This window comes from Thamnophis elegans, chromosome 15 (genome assembly GCF_009769535.1).
Source record: "Thamnophis elegans isolate rThaEle1 chromosome 15, rThaEle1.pri, whole genome shotgun sequence".
Classification (NCBI taxonomy): domain Eukaryota; kingdom Metazoa; phylum Chordata; class Lepidosauria; order Squamata; family Colubridae; genus Thamnophis; species Thamnophis elegans.
The window spans coordinates 31,992,903-32,011,831 of NC_045555.1; the positions used below are offsets into that span (position 1 = coordinate 31,992,903).

The window sequence follows — 18,929 nt, forward strand, 5'->3', positions numbered from 1 at the left end:
GATATGCAGGCTCCTTCCATGAAATAAGTAAGACTGTTTCTCCTGGGTGCACCAATATTTTTGTAGTTTTTAAATAAGAGTCTAAAAAATAAGTTCTTTTTGCAAAGTACAATTTTCAGTCAAATAAAATCCTCTTTAAAAGAAAATCAAAGGCCAACTCTTTGAAACATCAAAGCAAGAATCTTCATACATTGCTAAAATATTTTTAAAAATGGGTCACTGATAAACTGTAGTTTAGGATTCAGTGATCCCCAAATAAGTTATCTGAAATAAAAATAAAAATTAAATTTGCTGATGAAGAATCCACATAGTTGACCCTCAAAACTGGGTCTGAGACTTCACTGAGAAGATTCTACCATTGTTGAATGTAAAAAATTGTGCTGGCCATAATTTATTTGAAAAGCACCTTTGTGGTGATAGCTTCCCAACATGGAAAGTGAGGATAGTATTTCAGACCAGTGAAATGCAGATTTGAGTTGGCCTAATGAAGCCTGTATTGAGATTCTCAGCCATCCAAGTCATGGTTGTCCCAAAGGTGCTTTTTCAAGAGGCAACTGGACTTTCTGGTTTTTCTTTGAAGATGTTTCATTTCTGAAGAACTGGATTTCGTGGATGAGAAGAAGCTTCTTGGAAGAGAACATCTTCAAGGAAAAACAAAGAAAGTCCAGTTGCCTTTTGAAAAAGCACTTCTGGGACTTAACAAAGTGTGTTTACCTATAGGCTCCTCTGGAATTTGTTTTCAAACTTATTTCAGATATTCATAGATCATAGGCAACTTGTCATATGTCAAATAAAGCTGAAAAATATTCTGTTGTCACCATTTTTCCTATTGTAACAATTGCCCAGGACCATTGCATTTTTCATAATCTCTCTCTCTTAGACACACACATATGTACATCCTTGTCTGTGTGATATATTGCAAATCTGCATCAATTTATCCTTGCTGTGAGATTCTATCAATTCTATATATTGCTTGAATGTCAGAGTTTTTTCTTTTGCAAACAACTGTTTCATGTTCTTTGTGGTTTATTTTTAATACTGCCCTTTGCTCTGTTTGCAAAGATTATTGGGACAACAATGATAAAGAACACCTGGTTATTTTACTACATTGTTATTCCAGCTGTTGCTTTTTAATTTGGCATGGTTTTCCTCCAGTCTAATTATTAACATTAATAATTGTTGTCAAACGAGGCGATGCACGAGACTGTTTTCCATTGTTTTTTTAGAATGAACATATGTCTGACTGCACACATAAATGAGAAGTATCTTTTCCTCACAGTAGAACCATATAAGAAAATAGTAACCTTGATGAAGAAGCAACATTCTGCTGGAGGCTCCTGCCCTCAGGAACTTCTCCCCTCCCCCGATGTGAGGTTGGCCCTAACTCTCCCATCTTTTTGTTAGGGCCCAAAGATGTGGGTGTACCAGTTGGCTTGGGACCCCAGTGGGGGAAGAGCACAATGGAGGGGGCTGATCGACTAACAACTGATCCCACTTGCCCCCCCTCTGCCCCTCCCTTCCCCCATGTGTGTTTTTTGTTTTAATGTTTGATTCTAACTTTTTATGTTTTAGCTTTTATGTAACTGTAAGCCACCCAGAGTTATACTATTTTACCATATAGTAACTCTGGGTGGCTTACAGTTACATAAATTAATTAATTTTAATTAATTTTCCTTGTTATCTTCTGGGAGATGCTTCATGGTCTCTGAAGCAGAACATCCAGATTCAGTCATAGTTTTGCTCCATAACATCAACCTGGTAGACTTTCAAGTTACCTCTCTCTGCTACATATTTCAAAATGAACAGTGATATATATATATGATTTTTACAACCCCCGGTATGCCCAAATATGGGAGGAAGATCACTACTTCCATTCTCTGTCCTTTGGCTCGTCACAAGACACCATCCAGGCAGAAACCCAATATTTTTACTGTTGCCTTTTTGTTACATTTTGTTGTATTTGTGCTGATAAATAAATAAACAGAGACTAGTATAGATCTATTTCAAGCTATTTAGCTCTCATCAGCTAGCCATACCCTTACTTGGAATCGAACCTGGGCTGTGTTACATATCAGGCAGTTATATTAGCCACTAAGCCACAGGCTCTCTTCCTTATCAGCTGGGCCAGGGAAATAGGTATGTATTGTGTCACAACCCCTGGTATGCCCAAATCTGGGAGGAAGCTTACTGCTTCCTTTCTCTGTCTATCGGCTCGTCACAAAAGACCATTACGACAGAAAGCCATTATTTTTACTGTTGCTTTTGTATACATATATATGTGTTTGTGTGTGTGTGTGTCACAGTTATATCTGCATGTATATGTGTGTTATGTTTGTATTTCAGAGATGGGTTGCTGCCGGTTCACCCCAGATCAAGCGAACTAGTAGTGGCAGCGGCAGGAGGCTCTGCCCACCTGCCTGGAAGCTTCTGCACATGGGCAGAAGTGTCTCGCAATTGCGTGAGCAAACTAGTAATAAAATAAATTGCAACCCATCACTGATGTGTTTAAATAGCTATACATTTTTTCTTGAGATCAGGCAATAGAATTTCATTTTTAATGTAGGCCAGTGTGCTTGCAGTAAAAAAAATGACAATAAGATTCTCTTCTCTTCTCTGCTTGTCATCTTATCTTATGTCAAATAAATAAAATCTAAGTTTGACCATAAAAACTTTGGGTTGAAGCTCTATTCAGAACTGTGTCTGAATTATAGATAAAAATAGGCTATTTATAGCATTGGAGATAGTGGAGATGACCTCTGGGCACCCAAGAGAGGCTTTCTCTGAGATATGGAAGATTTTGCAAATGTTGCTTTCTCTAAACAAAATGGCGAAGCTTCTTCTACATTTTCTTTCCTCCATGCTGGAAACAAGTTCAGCTGAACTGAAACTTCGAATGTTGCATAGGAAATGAAGTAAATATTTTAAAACTTGCTACTGAGACCAGTTCCATTAAAGAATGTCGTTTAGGGATTGCAGTGTTTACAAATTGTGGAAAGGGCTGGAAGTGTTTTCCTTTTCAAAAATGGGCAGACATCAAGTGAAATATTGTACACAGACTCAAAGAGTATTATGGGGTTTATTAAAGGACAGATTCAGGACAAGCTCAGGAAAAACATCTTCACTCAAAGCCTTCCTCTTTTCCATTCCTTCCAGGTGTCAAAAGCCCCAAATTCTCAATTCAGCCTGGTTTCCTTTGACAGCTTTGGGACATACAAAGGCATTAGAGAAAAAGTTTATGATAAAAATATCACCTATTGTTATCCAGGCTTCCCTCAGATATATTATATGAGATTTTGCCTGCAATCTCCTGCTATCAGCCCTTAAAAGCAGACCAATTTAGGAAAGAGACACTGCTAGAAATTCCAGCACTCTCACTTTATTGATGTGTGCATAATTAAACCTTTAAAGACAGGCAGGCAGTGTGTCTCTCCCTTTTTCTTAGGCTAAAGAAAATGAAGGTGGGGCAGTCTTGGATTTCTTTCTCACCCCTTCCTGTTTTGGGGGTTTGTTTTCCCAAAGGTTGTCCATACCTTCTTCCAGCTCATCTCTGTGATCCACTCTACCTACCTACCTTCTATTTCATCGTAGAGACTGCTTCTGTCTTAAGAAGTGCAATTTGGAAATTCTGAATTAATTCCTTCCTTACTTCTTTTCCTCCCTTTCCACTTCTCCTTCCCTTTTTTCTTCCTCCCTTCCTCCTCCCTCCCTCTCCTTCCTTCCTTCCTTCCTTCCTTCCTTCCTTCCTTCCTTCCTTCCTTCCTTTCTCATTGTTCTTCACCACCCATCTCCCTCATAGAAGAGCACTGAGTGGTCTATACATTAATCAATATAATAAAACAGAATAATTTAGAATTTTTCAAAAAGGGAAACTGGAAAACAATTTTATAAATTTTCAAAAAGAAAGGAGAGAGGGAGGGAGGGAGGGAGGGAGAGAGAGAGAGAGAGAGGAGAGAGAGAGAGAGAGAGAGAGAGAGAGTGAAATTCCAAGATGGGGCAAATAGGAATTGTTAAAACAGATGGCGTGGGGGGGGGGGATGGTTCTCATTGGGCCAGGCAGTCCTGTGGCTGTGTGGATCCCTGTGTCCGTCCATCCCCTGCATGCCAGGCTACACAGTCAGTTTTGACCCCTTTTTGGAAAGAGATTTTCTTAGCATTGTTTCTTCCTGGTTCCTTCTTTGTGTCAGTATAAACACACGGCCATGTTTGATGGCCAGTCTTGTGCTTGCTGTGTTTAATAAGGCCGTGTCCTCTTTCGCCCACATGGACAAGCTAAAATTATTCCAAGAACTTGTCAGAACATATTTTCTGGCCTCAAAGCAAGAAAGTTGAACATCTAAGCAGCTGTCATTCTTGAAGACCCAGGAAATGAACACAAGTAATAGAGGTCATTTTGGGATTACTACAAAAATGTCCTGAATGGTCAATTAAGGTGTAAATGGTTCTCACAAATGCTACTTTACTTTACTTGTCTTAAATGACATTAGTTATTTTCAGGTTTCAATTTTGAAAATAGCCATTTGAAAGAGTCAGCTTTTTATAAGTGCTCCAATGACCTCTTTCTAACAAATAACAAAATTATATTGTTGTTGCAGTCACCAAAATAAAAACTGACAGCAATGTTTTGTCATAGAATGGCTGGAAAAAAACCCTGTCTTAATATAACTATGAAAACATTAAGGTGGGTCACAGAATTTAGTGTTCTCTTTGTTCTCCAAGTTTTCAGCAAGAAGTTGGTCAGATAAATGTACAAAAAAATAATAATCTGTACCTGTCCTTCCCATGCAGAGCTGAGCACTCATTCTTCTTACCACAAACAGGAATGTTAAACCTTTTTAAAATGTCATATATTATTAAAAATAAATATACTGTTGTACTAAAACATAATAATCCCTATGCCACTTGAGATGACATCTATATTGTATGTTCCTGGCAAAATTTTATTTTATTTATTTATTTATTTAATTAATTAATTAACTTGTATGCCGCCCACTCTCAGAAGACTCAGGGCGGCTTACAAATAAGAAGGGAAAGGGGGATATAAAAAATAAAAAACAACAGTTAAAAATTCAACAACATTCATAACGTAAGATGGGGCTGGATAATTCAACAGCCCCAGGCCTGCCGGAACAGCCAGGCCTTGGACTCTTTGCAGAAGGCCGGAAGGGTAGTGAGGGTCTGGATCTCAATGGGGAGATCGTTCCAGAGGGCTGGAGCAGCAACAGAAAAGACCCTCCCCTGGGGGGTCGCCAGCCGACATTGACTGGCAGATGGAATCCGGAGGAGGCCTAGTCTGTGTGATCTTATAGGTCTCTGGGAGGTAACTGGCAGGAGGCGGTCTCTCAGGTAGCCAGGTCCGATACCATGTAGGCCTTTAAAAGTAACGACTAGCACCTTGAAGCGTGTCTGGAGACCAATGGGAAGCCAGTGCAGCTCGCGGAGGATAGGTGTAACGTGGGTGTACCTAGGTGCACCCACAATCGCTTGCGCGGCTGCATTCTGGACTAGCTGAAGTCTTCGAACACTCTTCAAGGGCAGCCCCATTTAGAGTGTGTTACAGTAATCCAGTCTTGAGGTGATGAGGGCGTGAGAGACTATCTGAAGGGCCTCCCTGTCCAGATAGGGTCGTAATTGGTGCACCAGGTGAACCTGGGCAAAGGCCCCCCTGGTCACAGCCGACAGATGATGTTCTAGTGTCAGCTGCGGATCCAGGAGGACTCCCAAATTGCGAACCATCTCTGAGGGGCATATAATTTCACCCCCCAGGCTAAGAGATGGAATAGCTGGACCATCCTTGGGAGGGAGCATCAATAGCCACTCAGTCTTGTCGGGATTGAGTGCAAGCTTGTTCGCTCCCATCCAGACCCTGACAGCCTCCAGGCACTGGCGCATCACTTCTACCGCTTCACTGAGTTGGCACGGGGCGGACAGATACAATTGTGTATCGTCCGCATATTGATGATATTTAATCCCATGCCGGCATATGATCTCACCCAGCGGCTTCATGTAGATGTTAAATAGGAGAGGGGACAGGACCGAGCCCTGCAGCACCCCATAATTGAGGCGCCTAGGTGTCGATCTCTGTCCTCCGACCAACACCAACTGTGACCTGTCCGAGAGGTCGGAGAAGAACCACCGAAGAACGGTGCCTTCCACTCCCACCTCCTGCAACCATTGCAGAAGGATACCATGGTCAATGGTATCGAAGGCCGCTGAGAGGTCAAGAAGCACTAGGATAGAGGAGTGACCCCTATCCCTGGCTCGCCAGAGATCATAAATCAGTGTGACCAAAGCAGTTTCCATGCTGTAACCAGGCCTGAAACCGGACTGAAAGGAATCCAGATAATCGGTTTCATCCAAGGACTGCCGAAGTTGAAAGGCCACCACTTTCTCAACAACCTTCCCTACAAAGGGGAGGTTGGAGACTAGACGATACTTACTCAAAATGGCTGGATCCAGAGAAGGCTTCTTCAGGAGGAGTCTCACCACTGCATCCTTTAGGAGGAGCGGGAAGGATCCCTCCCGGAGAGAGGTGTTAACTATCGTCTGGATCCAGCCATGTGTCACACCCCTGCTGGTTGAGACCAGCCAGGAGGGGCATGGGTCCAGTATACAGGTGGAGGCACTCACCGCTCCCATGGCCTTGTCCACTTCCTCAGGAGTGACAAGTTGAAACTCGCTCCCAGAAATCCGCTCAAGACCTTCCCCTGGTACCTCGGCTGGTACCGTGCAATTGGAGTCCAGATCTGTCCGAATCCGAGCGACTTTATCCATTAGAAACTGAACAAATTCCTCAGCTCTACCCTGTAAAGGGTCATCCGTGTCCCTCCCTTTCAAGAGGGAGCGGGCTATTCTAAACAAGGCAGCTGGGCGCGATTCAGCGGATGCAATAAGAGGAGGCACCCGGCAGTACTCCCAGTCCTTTCATACATACACAGTCGCTCACTCATACAATCCCCATATAAGTCAATTTAAAATTACAAGGTACAATGATAATAAAGATTAATAAAAGTGGGTACAAACATCAACCATCCAGCACATACATATTACATACATATCCCATACAAAGAGAGAAAAATTGCGTGGCTGTTAAAATGTGCAAAGTTCATACAAAGTTTGTGGTAGAGTGGTGGAAGGGGAGTACAAGTCCACGTGGCAGAGATCGGGTTCCTGAGATGGTGGAGAGCAGTGATAATCATGTCCCGGGAACAAGGTTGCAAAGCTGGGAGTCCAAGGGTCCAAATCTATGATCGTGGGCAGGGGGAACCAGATAGCATAGGTGGTAAGGAGAGAAGGCGCTCTCCAGTCACAAAAGGCTCTCCCCAGCCGCAGAAAGAGGCAGAAAGGGGAGACCCCACAAGTTCCAAGAGCTCTCCCAGACGCAATAAATTGGCCAGGAAATGCACACACACATTATCTATCTGTCTGTCTGTCTGTCCGTCCGTCCGTCCGTCCGTCCATCCGCCGTCTGTCCGTCCATCCATCCATCCATCCATCCATCCATCCATCCATCCATCCATCCATCTATCTATCTATCTATCTATCTATCTATTGTATACAGTCGCTTTGCGGAGTGAGATGGACCACATATAGATTTAATAAACAAAAATAAATAAATAAATAGATGCTATGATAGATATCAGTCACAATTAAAACATTAATTATAAGAAATGTTATGCACTTAATAACCCTGAAAAAAAACATGATGAATCATACACTTAAAACAACTTAAAGGGAACTTATTGATAAGGTTTCAATACTAAAAGCAGGTATTAAATTGCAGCTCCTTTCAAAGCAATGATTTTGTATGTACTTTTTCCAAATATAAAGTCCTCTTTAGACACAACACTTTGAAGAAACATCCTTCATTTTTTATGTTTGTATGTTTTGAGCACAGAGAGATAAACATCAACATCAATATTTCAATTAGTTGTGGCATTTTACCCCTATGGAGTTTAGTGTTGTATTTCTTTTCCATGCCTACTTGATGGTCCTCATATTCTGCCATCTCTCTACTTAAAAATAGACTATTTTAGGATAAAATAGTGTGTGTGTGTGTGTGTGTGTGTGTGTGTGTACACATACAACAACACATACACACACTATGCATAGAACATTTCAGGTGTTTCAATTGGGCTTATTTAAATAGTACAATAAACTTTTGATGTGTATAAAGTGCTGCTTACATGAATGACTCCAAATAAGTAAAAATAACATCAAAAGCACATTTGGTAGTACATTGCTGTCAAATCATCTTATCCTCACAACAGTGAGATTATTATGATGAGAGATCTCCACTTCTGTAAAAAGTTCTTAATGAGATTCACAAGAATCTAGAGATCTGAGCCTGCTTCTTCTGCACACCCCTTGATTCCTCTCTTCACCTCAGTAGCCTTCTAGTTTAAGAAGGATTTGAAACTACTCTTCAAACAAAACATTTGATAAAAAGGGAGGGAGGGAGGGAGGGAGGGAGGGAGGGAGAGAGGGAGGGAGGACGGAAGGAAGGGGATGTATTTAAGTGGGATCAGAAATTAGAAGCAAGCCATAAAATGAAAGATCATGTAATGAATATCAAGTAAGTTAAAATTAACAAAAGAGGCCCAAATAATTATTCATGGAATCCCGTAATCAATTGTTTCCTGATATCCATATTGCTGTACAAAACTTTGCCAACATCATTCACAATAAGAATTTTCTTATTTGATAAAAGAAATGTAACATAACACTCATCTTACTGCCTGAATCACAGAATAACTAGAAAAAAACAAAATTTCTTTTAATGTCCCAGTAGAAACAGCCATGTAAGAACATGTGAAGGATAGAATCTGTGTTGCCAACAGATTTTATGTTTGCTTCCAAAAAGAAGTGCTGAATGAAGGATGGCATATCTTACTCTAAAGAGTAATGATGGTGGGAACAAATACTCCACCAAAGGTATCTCCAGGATATGGTGTACTTACACACATACAAACACAATGGTTTATGGTTTCTGTTTTGCTTTGCTCTTAATATCTAGATAGATAGATAGATAGATAGATAGATAGATAGATAGATAGATAGATAGATAGATAGATAGATAGATAGATAGATAGATAGACAGACAGACAGACAGACAGACAGACAGACAGACAGACAGACAGACAGACAGACAGACAGATAGATAATGGGAGGGAGGGAGGTTAATGAAACAACACAATACTATGACATTTATCTCATGAACAAAACACAGATAAATCCTCTTTAACTGTGGAAGGGGGATATTGACAGATCCCACAAAGCAGGGATCTCAAGTTTTATAATAATCCTTGAGGTGAATTCCTATGCATGGACAATCTACCTTTCTTGATATCTTGGTAGATTCAAACTTTGCTAAATGGCAGCAAATCGATAAAGAGCTCCTTGCTGTCACCTATGATTGACAGGATTTTTGCCATATGTGTAGTTCTGAATAAATCTTACAGATTATTGGAATCCTTAACAAGCAATAAATGATGGTGTTTGAATTTGGAGTCTTGGTTTAGTCTTAGCTTTGCTATAGCATTAGCTCTCCTGTTCAGATGATGAATCAGAGAAGAAACTTCACATATAGGAAACAAAGCTGAAGGCAACCTAGGAATACAGTTGCCACTGATTTTTTGGCTTAAATGAAATGGCAAGCTAAATTAAGCTCTTTTAGATCAGAATAACATTGAAAGAATCCTGGCAGAAGCAAACAGGGAGGATTTGGTTGGTATCTTGGGACATGTGAAACCTGTGAGCACATCTTGGCTTATATAAGCCATATTGGTGCAGTGGTTAGAATGCAGCTGTAAGGTTTGAGAATATGTTGAGACCTATAGAAGTTTGAGAACACACCCAAGTCACAATGAACCAAACATGAGACTTAAAAGAAGGCTTGAATAACAATCAGTGTTTAATCTTTGATCAAAGCTTAAAGACATAATGGTCAGTTGTTCCCAACATACCCAAGGACATGCAGGGAAGAACTCCCCTTCAGAGAAGGTGTAGCTCCTTTTTATACAGTTAGAGACATCATAGAATAACATCCTGGCTTTGCAATACTCCTCACTAGCTTTATCAGCATTATCTCTTTCCTCTGTTCCCAGGATTGGCCATTTGGCCCCCTGTTGTGAACGGCACAGATCAAAGGTTAGATACTGTATGTTCTTAGGCAGAAGGGGGGATTTCAAAGGTGTCAGTTTTACAGCTCTTTACAGCTCCATTCTGGGATAAGTTCTATGCCCATAGATTGCAGATCGATAAGAGTTCAAATGGCAAGGATCTGACATTTGCCAGATACAAGGCATAATATATGCGTGTTACAGAAAACAAATGTTTTTACTAAAACCAACAAGTTTGTATTCTTATTACTATTCCCCTTCACAGCATTGCAAGCTGACTCTGCCCACTACCAACAGTTCAATCCTGACTGGCTCAAGGTTGACTCAGTCTTCCGTCCTTCCGAGTTTGGTAAAATGAGGTCCTGGATGTGGGGGGGCGGGCAATAGGCAACTCTGTAAACCATTTAGAGAGGGCTGTAAAGCAGTGTGAAGCAGTACAGTATATAAGTCTAAGTGCTATTGCATAGCAAAGAGATGACTATTATCTCTGTCCAGTTTTCATAAAAAGCTGTGACAGAATCGATTGTATTGGTGCCATAATTATCCTAATGATTTATTGATTGATGGTTTTCAAACAAAGATCACTGTAATGGGCATACAGAAATCCCAACATATTGATCAATCAATTAATAATATATAGAATGGAACAGAACAGATCGAGTTGGAAGGGACCTTGGAGGTATTCTAGTCCAATCCCTTGCTTACGTAGGAAACTCTATATTATTTCAGACAATTGGTTATCCAAATGGTTATCTTCTTCAAAACTTCCAGTGTTGGAGCATTCACAACTTCTGCAGGTAAGTTGTTCCACTGAATTTACTTGGTCAATGACCAGCAAAACTGAGAACAAAACAAACAAAACCAAAGTGAAGTAAGTAAGTATACTGTCAGGGTTCTGACTGATGCCCTAATTAAATCATGAGCTTCGAGCCAAGCTTCAAACTAAATCCAGTTATTTATTAGGAGCATCATGTCCCCACATTCCAAGTGAAGCCAACTGTGACCCCACTTAATTTATGTCCCAGCTCTGACCCTGTTTCCCCCTCCCCCCAAAGTGTATCATCAGTCGCATTCTCCAACAAAGCAATTTCATGGCTTGTAGAGATCGCTCCCCTCCGGCCACTGTAGGTAACCATGGAGATGGCCTTGACAGAGAGGTGGCTAGAATGTGCTTTTGTTTTGACTGAAGTGTTCCCTTGCTGCAGCTGCAAAATTTGTTTTCCCATCCCCCTTATAGCAACTCGAGGGCAGGCCAGGGACACTTTGCGAGTTAACATTAAACAGAATAAAATATGAACAGCTAGCAAAATAAACCATAGACTATAAATTCACTCCTCTTATTACATTGATACAGTTATTTACCCAGCAATAAATCTAAAATATTAATAGATATAAAATTAAAATTATATATGCCCTACAGTTAAAAAAATCTTTTAAAAGTTTCCGTGCTATAACCATACTAATCAGGGGTGGTTTTCAATTTTTTTTACTACCAGTTCTGTGGACGTAACTTGTTAGGTGGGTGTGGCTTGTTAGTCATGTGATGGTGGGCATGGCTTCATTGTCATGTGACCGATTGGTCACGTGACTGGGTGGGCATGGCCAAATTGACATCACTCATGCCACGGGACGCCTTGCCTGGCCTCTCCTCATCTCAAAGGTCTCAACAAGATACAAATTCTCTATTTATTTACTACTTCTGAACATCCAAAATATACTTTTTAATCCTATGTATGTATGCTATATGTGTACATACATATTACATAGTATAGAGTTTGTATAGGCACACAAAAAGATACATTATCTGCTATATATACTGTATGTGTGTACACACACACATACATACACACACACACACACACACACACACACACACACACACACACACAGAGCTCTTCTAAAACTATACACATTCAACCTCACTTACTGCATTTGGAAAAACACACCCAGAGTACACTTTCTGCCACACATTTAACTATAACTTCTGTACATTAGAACATTATACATGCCTTCAGATGTTATTCCCTAGCTTGCACATGACTGTTGTGTTGTGAAAATGTGGTGAAACTCACTTAATAATGCTTTTGATTAGCAACCAAAATTTTGGGCTCAATTGTGGTCATAAGTCAAGGACTATCTCTGCTTTCCTCTGCCTGGCAGCCTTGTCCTAGTAAACGCTTTCTCCTTTCTAGTAATTTTCCTCTCTGTTAGAGGCACCAAAATAATCCAGATGTATAAGTTTTCCTGCTGGGGCAAGGGGTTGGATTAGATGACCTCCGAGATCCCTTCCAGCCCTAGATTGCTGTGCTGTTTCAAAGTGTCTTCTGAAGCCACATCTAGCGCCAGGATTTGTGGTCCGTCCTTCCTCTCCCTCCCCCCGCCTCGTGTTAGGAATCACATCTAAAGGACTTCTAGAAGTCTTGTTCAAAACTGATTGTACTCCGTGACAAAAGCTTTACCTTACCTTAATTTGACTATAACTGATCTCATTTAGATAATTTAGGGTTTTTCTAAGAATGTAGAAATGGGGAAAACAATATAGTAGATAAAGAAAGGGAGAGAAAAAGAAAGAAAAGAAAAAGGAAAAAGGTGTTCAGTTCTTAATATTTGAATGTATCTTCTAGTAAACTTTCTAGTAAAAATGTGTTAGAATATTTCCTTTCTCCCTCCCTCCCTTCCTAAAAGTTATTTAGAACCACATGCACTTCTTCCTTCCTTCCTCCCTCCCTCCCCTCATTCTTATCTCCTTCCTTCCATCCATCCTTCCATCTCATTCCCAGATCCCTCCCTCCCTTCCTCCCCTCTCATTTCTATCTCTTTCCTTCCTCCCCTCTCATTCCCCTCTCCTTCCCAACTCCCTTCCTTTGTCCCTCCCTCTGAAATTGTTTCTGGGTCACATGTAATTGTGGGAGCCAAGATACAGAGCTCTGCAAACTTTGCCAACTTATAATTTTAAAATTAATGATGATCACAAGGAGGCAATGATTAAATGCTTGCCATCACCTGGGTGGGGGGAGAAACAGGGACACACTGGGCGGCCACCTTCTCCTCCTTCTCCAGACCTGCAGCCTGGGCTCTCAACAGCTGACTGGCACTGATGCAAAAAGGGAGACACTGAGCTGGAGCCAAGACTGCTGCTCTGCTCCTGTACAACCCCGTGATATCCACCTGCCCTCCCGGAGTGCCACCACTGCCCCTCTCAACCCCTCAATACATTGAAAAGTAAAAGATCCCTGATTCTGGGTCCATAAACTACCAAGGTACATTTCAATCAATGCTTCTTTAAGCAAGCTAAAAAAGGGATTTTCATCCTCTTCAAGTAGATCGAAGCTTTGAAGACAGTATACTTTATTATGCATCCACCCACCTTTCCTGAGCACCGCCGCCACCACTCTCAGCCCCAGCGCAGCAACTGCATCTCCCTCAAAAGCTGCCCGCCCAACTGCTGGCTGGGCCAACTTGGAAGCGGTGCATCTCCCTTCATGGGCTGGATGCGTGACCTGACCAGGTGCGGGGGATTGCCAGGAAAGCCACTTGGGTCGTGGGGAAGGGAGTAGTGGGCTGCTAGCCAGGCTAACGTGTTCCAAAGTGACTGGCTATGAAGATTGCAGGCACCCACCCCCGCCTCACCTTCGCAACACCGGCAGCTTTGGGAGAGCTCAGCCAGTGGGGAAAGGGGCTTTCCTCCCCTCAATGCAGCCATGCCTTCTGCTCACCCACCTGTGGCCACCTGTGCCCTGGCCTGCCTGCTGCCCCTGCAGGAGCAAGAAAGTGGTGTGGGAGGTTTGGCTTGATGGCCCATTTTGTCTCAGAAGAGGGAGAAAGGAGATGGAAGTGCCGAGCGGGAAGATGTCTCCCTTGGATGCCCTCAACCATCTCTCCCCTTTAGGCTCACCAGATCTAGGCACTCACTTTCCCTACCAGAGAAATCTGGAAGCCCGAGAAGGCTGTGGCACTTTGAAGGCTACTTGCATTGCGGTTCTGCAGATGCCGCTTCAAATGTATGTAGCCTTGAGTCCAGCAGCCTCCATTCCTAATAGAAAATGAGTGGCAATCTGCAGGGTTGTGAAATTCTGCCCCATGAGAAATTTTCTGACATTTTGCAAGGCAGCTCTAAAGAAGAGGAGGTGGACGTGGCGCTTCTTCCAACAGCCAAGGAAGGAAGAGGAGCTGACGCCTCAGCTGATGGAAGAAGTGCCCACACCGGCTTCATTCTCTTTGAGAGTTGCATTGCAAAATGTCAGAAAATTCCCCACTTTGCAAGGTGGCTCTCAAAGAGAAGTAAGTGGGCACAGAGCTTCTTTAGAGGAGCCAAGGCCAGAGCTGTGTTGCACCACCCTCCAGCCTCGCCTCCTCTGAAAAAGTGCTGCACCCGCTCCCTTCTCTTTGAGAACCGCCTTCCTTGCCATTGCGCAACATGAGTGCAGCTGAGGAGATATCAGGGGGAGGGAAGTCTTTGCAGATCGATCCATCTGATCACTGGTGCTACTCCGGGAGCTCAGCCTGTGGAGTCTGGCACTCCAGGGAAGGAGACTCGGCCGCAGCCCATTACCCATATGGGCTCCCCCCAACCACTCGCCATCAGCTTCCACCTCTTGCTTTGCTTCTTCACTGGCGTTAAGCTGCGATTCGCAGGCTTACCTGACAGACAGATCAGGGGCACAGCACTTCAGGCAGACAAGCTGCAGAGCAGAGACTGGGCGGGATGGAGCAAGCGAGCGGCAACCAGAGAACAGGTTTGGGGGCATGGCCAGGCTGCCATTATTACCAGTTTGGAAAGGTACACCAGATTTTTACTCTCTATTTAGCTGTTAACTAAATGTATTACACACACATCAGTTTTCCCGGCTTGAAAGCTATCATTCTATACTGTACACATTTTAAATGTTGCTGTTTTTCATACCTCAATGTTCCCCATTCATTTTGGGTCTTTTGCCGAAATGGACGTGTGAACCATACACTAGAGAACTGCTTACCCTGGTCCCAAAAGTGCTTTTTCAAGTGGCAATTCAACTTTATTTGTTTGAAGACGTTTCCCCTCTCATCCAAGAAGCTTCTTCAGTTCTGAATGGAAGAAAAAGTTCTGAAGAAGAACTAAGGAAGCTTTTTGGAATGAGAAACAAAATGCCTTCAAGGAAAAATAAAAAAAGTCCAGTTGTCTTATGGACAAGCACTTTTGGGGCAACCATGACCTGGATGATTGAGAATCTCCACAGACATTTTGCTTATCCTAGTGACTTATAGTGTATTATCAAAAGTTCCACTCAATTGCATGAAAGACTCTGAAGATTCTCACTAGGAAAGAACCAGGGGATTCCTCTCCTCCCTCCATCCTTCCCTCTCAGCTGCTTTACTACCCTAAAGATGTTTATGAAAGGATGTTTCTTTTTTCTTATACTGCCACATCTCATACATAAGATGTTGTCTATATACTCATTCAAATTCAGAGAAATAAATTTTAACTTTTATTGTTACTTTGGGGAATTTTGATATAGCAGGAACCAAACAAGTTTCCTTTCTGGAGTGCATATGAGACTACCTTTACATATCCTGCTTTTACTTTGGGGGATTACATGGATATTGAAATAATTAGTTCTTAATCCAGAGAGAGAGGGGAATTCTTTCAAATATCTTCAACACAAAATCCAGCTGAATGATAAATTAGACATATCTAAAAATTTCATGGTTACCTATTTTGCAGAAATATTTGATGCTTGGACTGAACAAAAAGTTTCCAATATCTTTAAGTCTGAAGTTAGCTGGATGTGACTGTGATAGGAATGATTGTTTTTCCTCAAATTTTGATTTTGGAATTATCAGGAGCATCATTTGTACCTCCTAATATCAAATATCGAATATCAAAGTTGGAAGGGATCTTGCTAGTTTTCTAATCTAACCCCCTGTTGAAGCAGAAGACCTTCTACCATTCCAGGCAAACGGATATCCAATCTCTTCTTAAGAACTTCCAATGATGGAGCATCCACAACTTCTGAAGGCAGATCATTCCGCTGATTAATCATACTCACTGCCAGGAGTGTATTACTTTAATTCAACGTTGGATCTCTCTGATAATTCTCCATCCATTGCTTCTTGTCCTGCCTTAATGTGCTTTGGGCAACAGGTTGACCCCTTCTTTTCTGTGACAGTCCCTCAAGCATTGGAAGTATTTAATTTTTTTTTTTTTTAGTATTTATTATGCATTTATAGGCCGCCCTTTTCCCTGAGGGGACTCAGGGTGGCTTACAATAAAAGGGGAAAGGGAGTGTAGGACAAATACAAAAAGAAATGTGAGCGAGAATAAATTAAACAATAAAACACAACATTCACTCGACATTCAGGAGGGGCTAAAGTAAAGACTTATCCCCAGGCCTGACGGGCTAGCCAGATCTTGAGGGCTGTGCGGAAGGCCTGGACGGTGGTGAGGGTGCGGATCTCCACGGGGAGATTGTTCCATAGCATCGGAGCCGCAACAGAGAAGGCTCTCCTCCGAGTAGTCGCCAGTTGGCACTGACTGGCGGATGGAATACGGAGGAGGCCAGCTCTGTGCGATCTGATGGGACGCAGGGAGGTAATTGGCAGAAGGCGGTCTCTCAGATAGCCAGATCCACTACCATGGAGCGCTTTATGGGTGGTGAGTAGGACCTTGAAGTGCACCCGGAGATTGACAGGTAGCCAGCGCAGCTCATGGAGGATCGGTGTTATGTGGGCGAACCGTGGTGCGCCCACGATCACTCGCGCGGCCGCATTCTGGACTAGCTGAAGTCTCCGGGTGCTCTTCAAGGGCAGCCCCATGTAGAGCACGTTGCAGTATTCCAGCCTAGAGATCACAAGGGCTCGAGTGACTGTTGTGAGGGCCTCCCGATTCAGGTAGGGCCGCAACTGGCGCACCAGGCGAACCTGGGCAAATGCCCCCCTGGTCACAGCTGAAAGATGGTGGTCGAAACTCAGCTGTGGGTCCAGGAGGACTCCCAAGTTGCGGGCCCTGTCTGAGGGGTATAAATTTTGTCCCCCCAGCCTGAGTGATGGTACGTTGGTCAAATTTTTGGGAGGAAAACACAACAGCCACTCGGTCTTGTCTGGGTTGAGTATCAGCTTGTTTGCTCTCATCCAGTCTTTAACGGCCTCAAGACCCCGGTTCATCACGTCCACCGCTTCATTGAGTTGGCACGGGGCGGACAGATACAACTGTGTATCATCCGCGTATTGATGGTATTTTATCCCGTGCCTCCGAATGATCTCACCCAGCGGTTTCATGTAGATGTTAAATAGTAGGGGGGATAAGACCGAACCCTGCGGCACCCCATAAGTTAGGGGCCTCGGGGACGATCTCTGCCCCCCCACCAACACCGACTGCGACCTGTCCGAGAGGTACGAGGAGAACCACTGCAAAACAGTGCCGCCCACCCCTATCTCCCGCAGTCGTCGCAGAAGGATACCATGGTCGATGGTATCGAAAGCCGCTGAGAGGTCAAGGAGAACTAGGATGGAAGCGCGGCCTCCATCCCTAGCTCTCCAGAGATCATCGGTCAATGCGACCAAAGTGGTTTCTGTGCTGTAACCGGGCCTGAAGCCGGACTGGAAGGGGTCTAGATAGTTAGCTTCCTCCAAGGTACGCTGAAGCTGGAAGGCCACCACCTTCTCAACAACCTTCCCCACAAAGGGGAGGTTGGAGACTGGACGGTAGTTATTAAGAACAGCTGGATCCAAAGACGGTTTCTTCAGGAGGGGTCTCACCACTGCTGCCTTAAGCGCGGTGGGGAAGTGCCCCTCCCGAAGAGAGGCGGTAACAACCGCCTGGATCCAGCCTCGTGTCACCTCACTGCTGTTGGCTACCAGCCAGGAGGGACACGGGTCCAGTAAACAGGTGGAGGCACTCACAGCTCGCATAGCCTTGTCCACATCCCCAGAAGACTGTTATCAAACCAAATCAAACTAAGTAGAAATAAGATTTAGATTTGTATGGCACCCCATAGCATTCTCTGGGTGGTTTGCAATGTAGAAGCATTATTTGCATATTTCCTTCAACAATCTTATTTTTCCAACCTTGGAAGGATGGAAAGTTGAGTCAACCTTGAGCCCCTTCAGGATCAAACAGATTGTGAGCAGAGTCAGCCTGCAATACTGCATTTTAGCCACTGTACCGCCAGGGATCTATGAACAAATGATATTAAGATGTCCCGCCATCTGTGATGATGCAGTCATTGCTAAAATCCAAAGCCTTTTAAGACAGAGGACTCCCTCCCCAGTCCTGCTCAGAGAATGTGAAGGGAAAACAGAAAGAAGGACCTTTGAGTTAGGACTAGAGCTGAATGAACCCTTGAAATGGAGCAGACATATAAAGACCAGAGACATTTTATGGCCAGTTTGACCTGACATGAGTAAGAGCTATTGACGGGCCTATACACACACCATTGATTCATCTGTTCCTTTTAAGAAGTCATCTGAATTAGTGCCTGCCACTATATTTTCAAGCAATAAATACCTTCCTGGTGTCAATAATTATTTCTTTGGTGTCAGGCTAGAATTTACTGCAAATTAGGGAGCCCAGGTTCTATCTCTATATACCAACAAGATTAATTGTGTATTCTGTAACACTTAAAATTAAATTAACCAGAAAGAAATCAGGTTACTTGCAAGAGGAATGTGTGAGTTTCCCAGAACTTTCCTTCTGAAATTTCATTAGGGACAAAGCACCAGACATTGACTTACTATTTTAAAAATTAAACTCCTACTGTCCAAAGGAAGTAGCTTAAGGCAATATTTAAAACTTGAAAATAATGACTTCTACACATACATATTCATTTTTGCATC

The 18,929-nt window shown here is 42.9% G+C and overlaps 1 protein-coding gene across 2 annotated transcripts in view; it reads left to right on the forward strand.

The window, feature by feature from the left end:
- NRG3 (neuregulin 3) overlaps positions 1-18,929 on the forward strand; it is a 599,640-nt gene that overhangs the window by 483,847 nt on the left and 96,864 nt on the right. The window contains exon 4 of one of the 2 annotated variants that reach the window (XM_032231485.1): positions 5,251-5,255. The exons of the other annotated variant lie outside the window; for it this stretch is intronic. Coding sequence (XP_032087376.1) covers positions 5,251-5,255 — 5 coding nt within the window. The remainder of the gene's footprint in view (positions 1-5,250; positions 5,256-18,929) is intronic. 2 annotated transcript variants of the gene reach the window in all.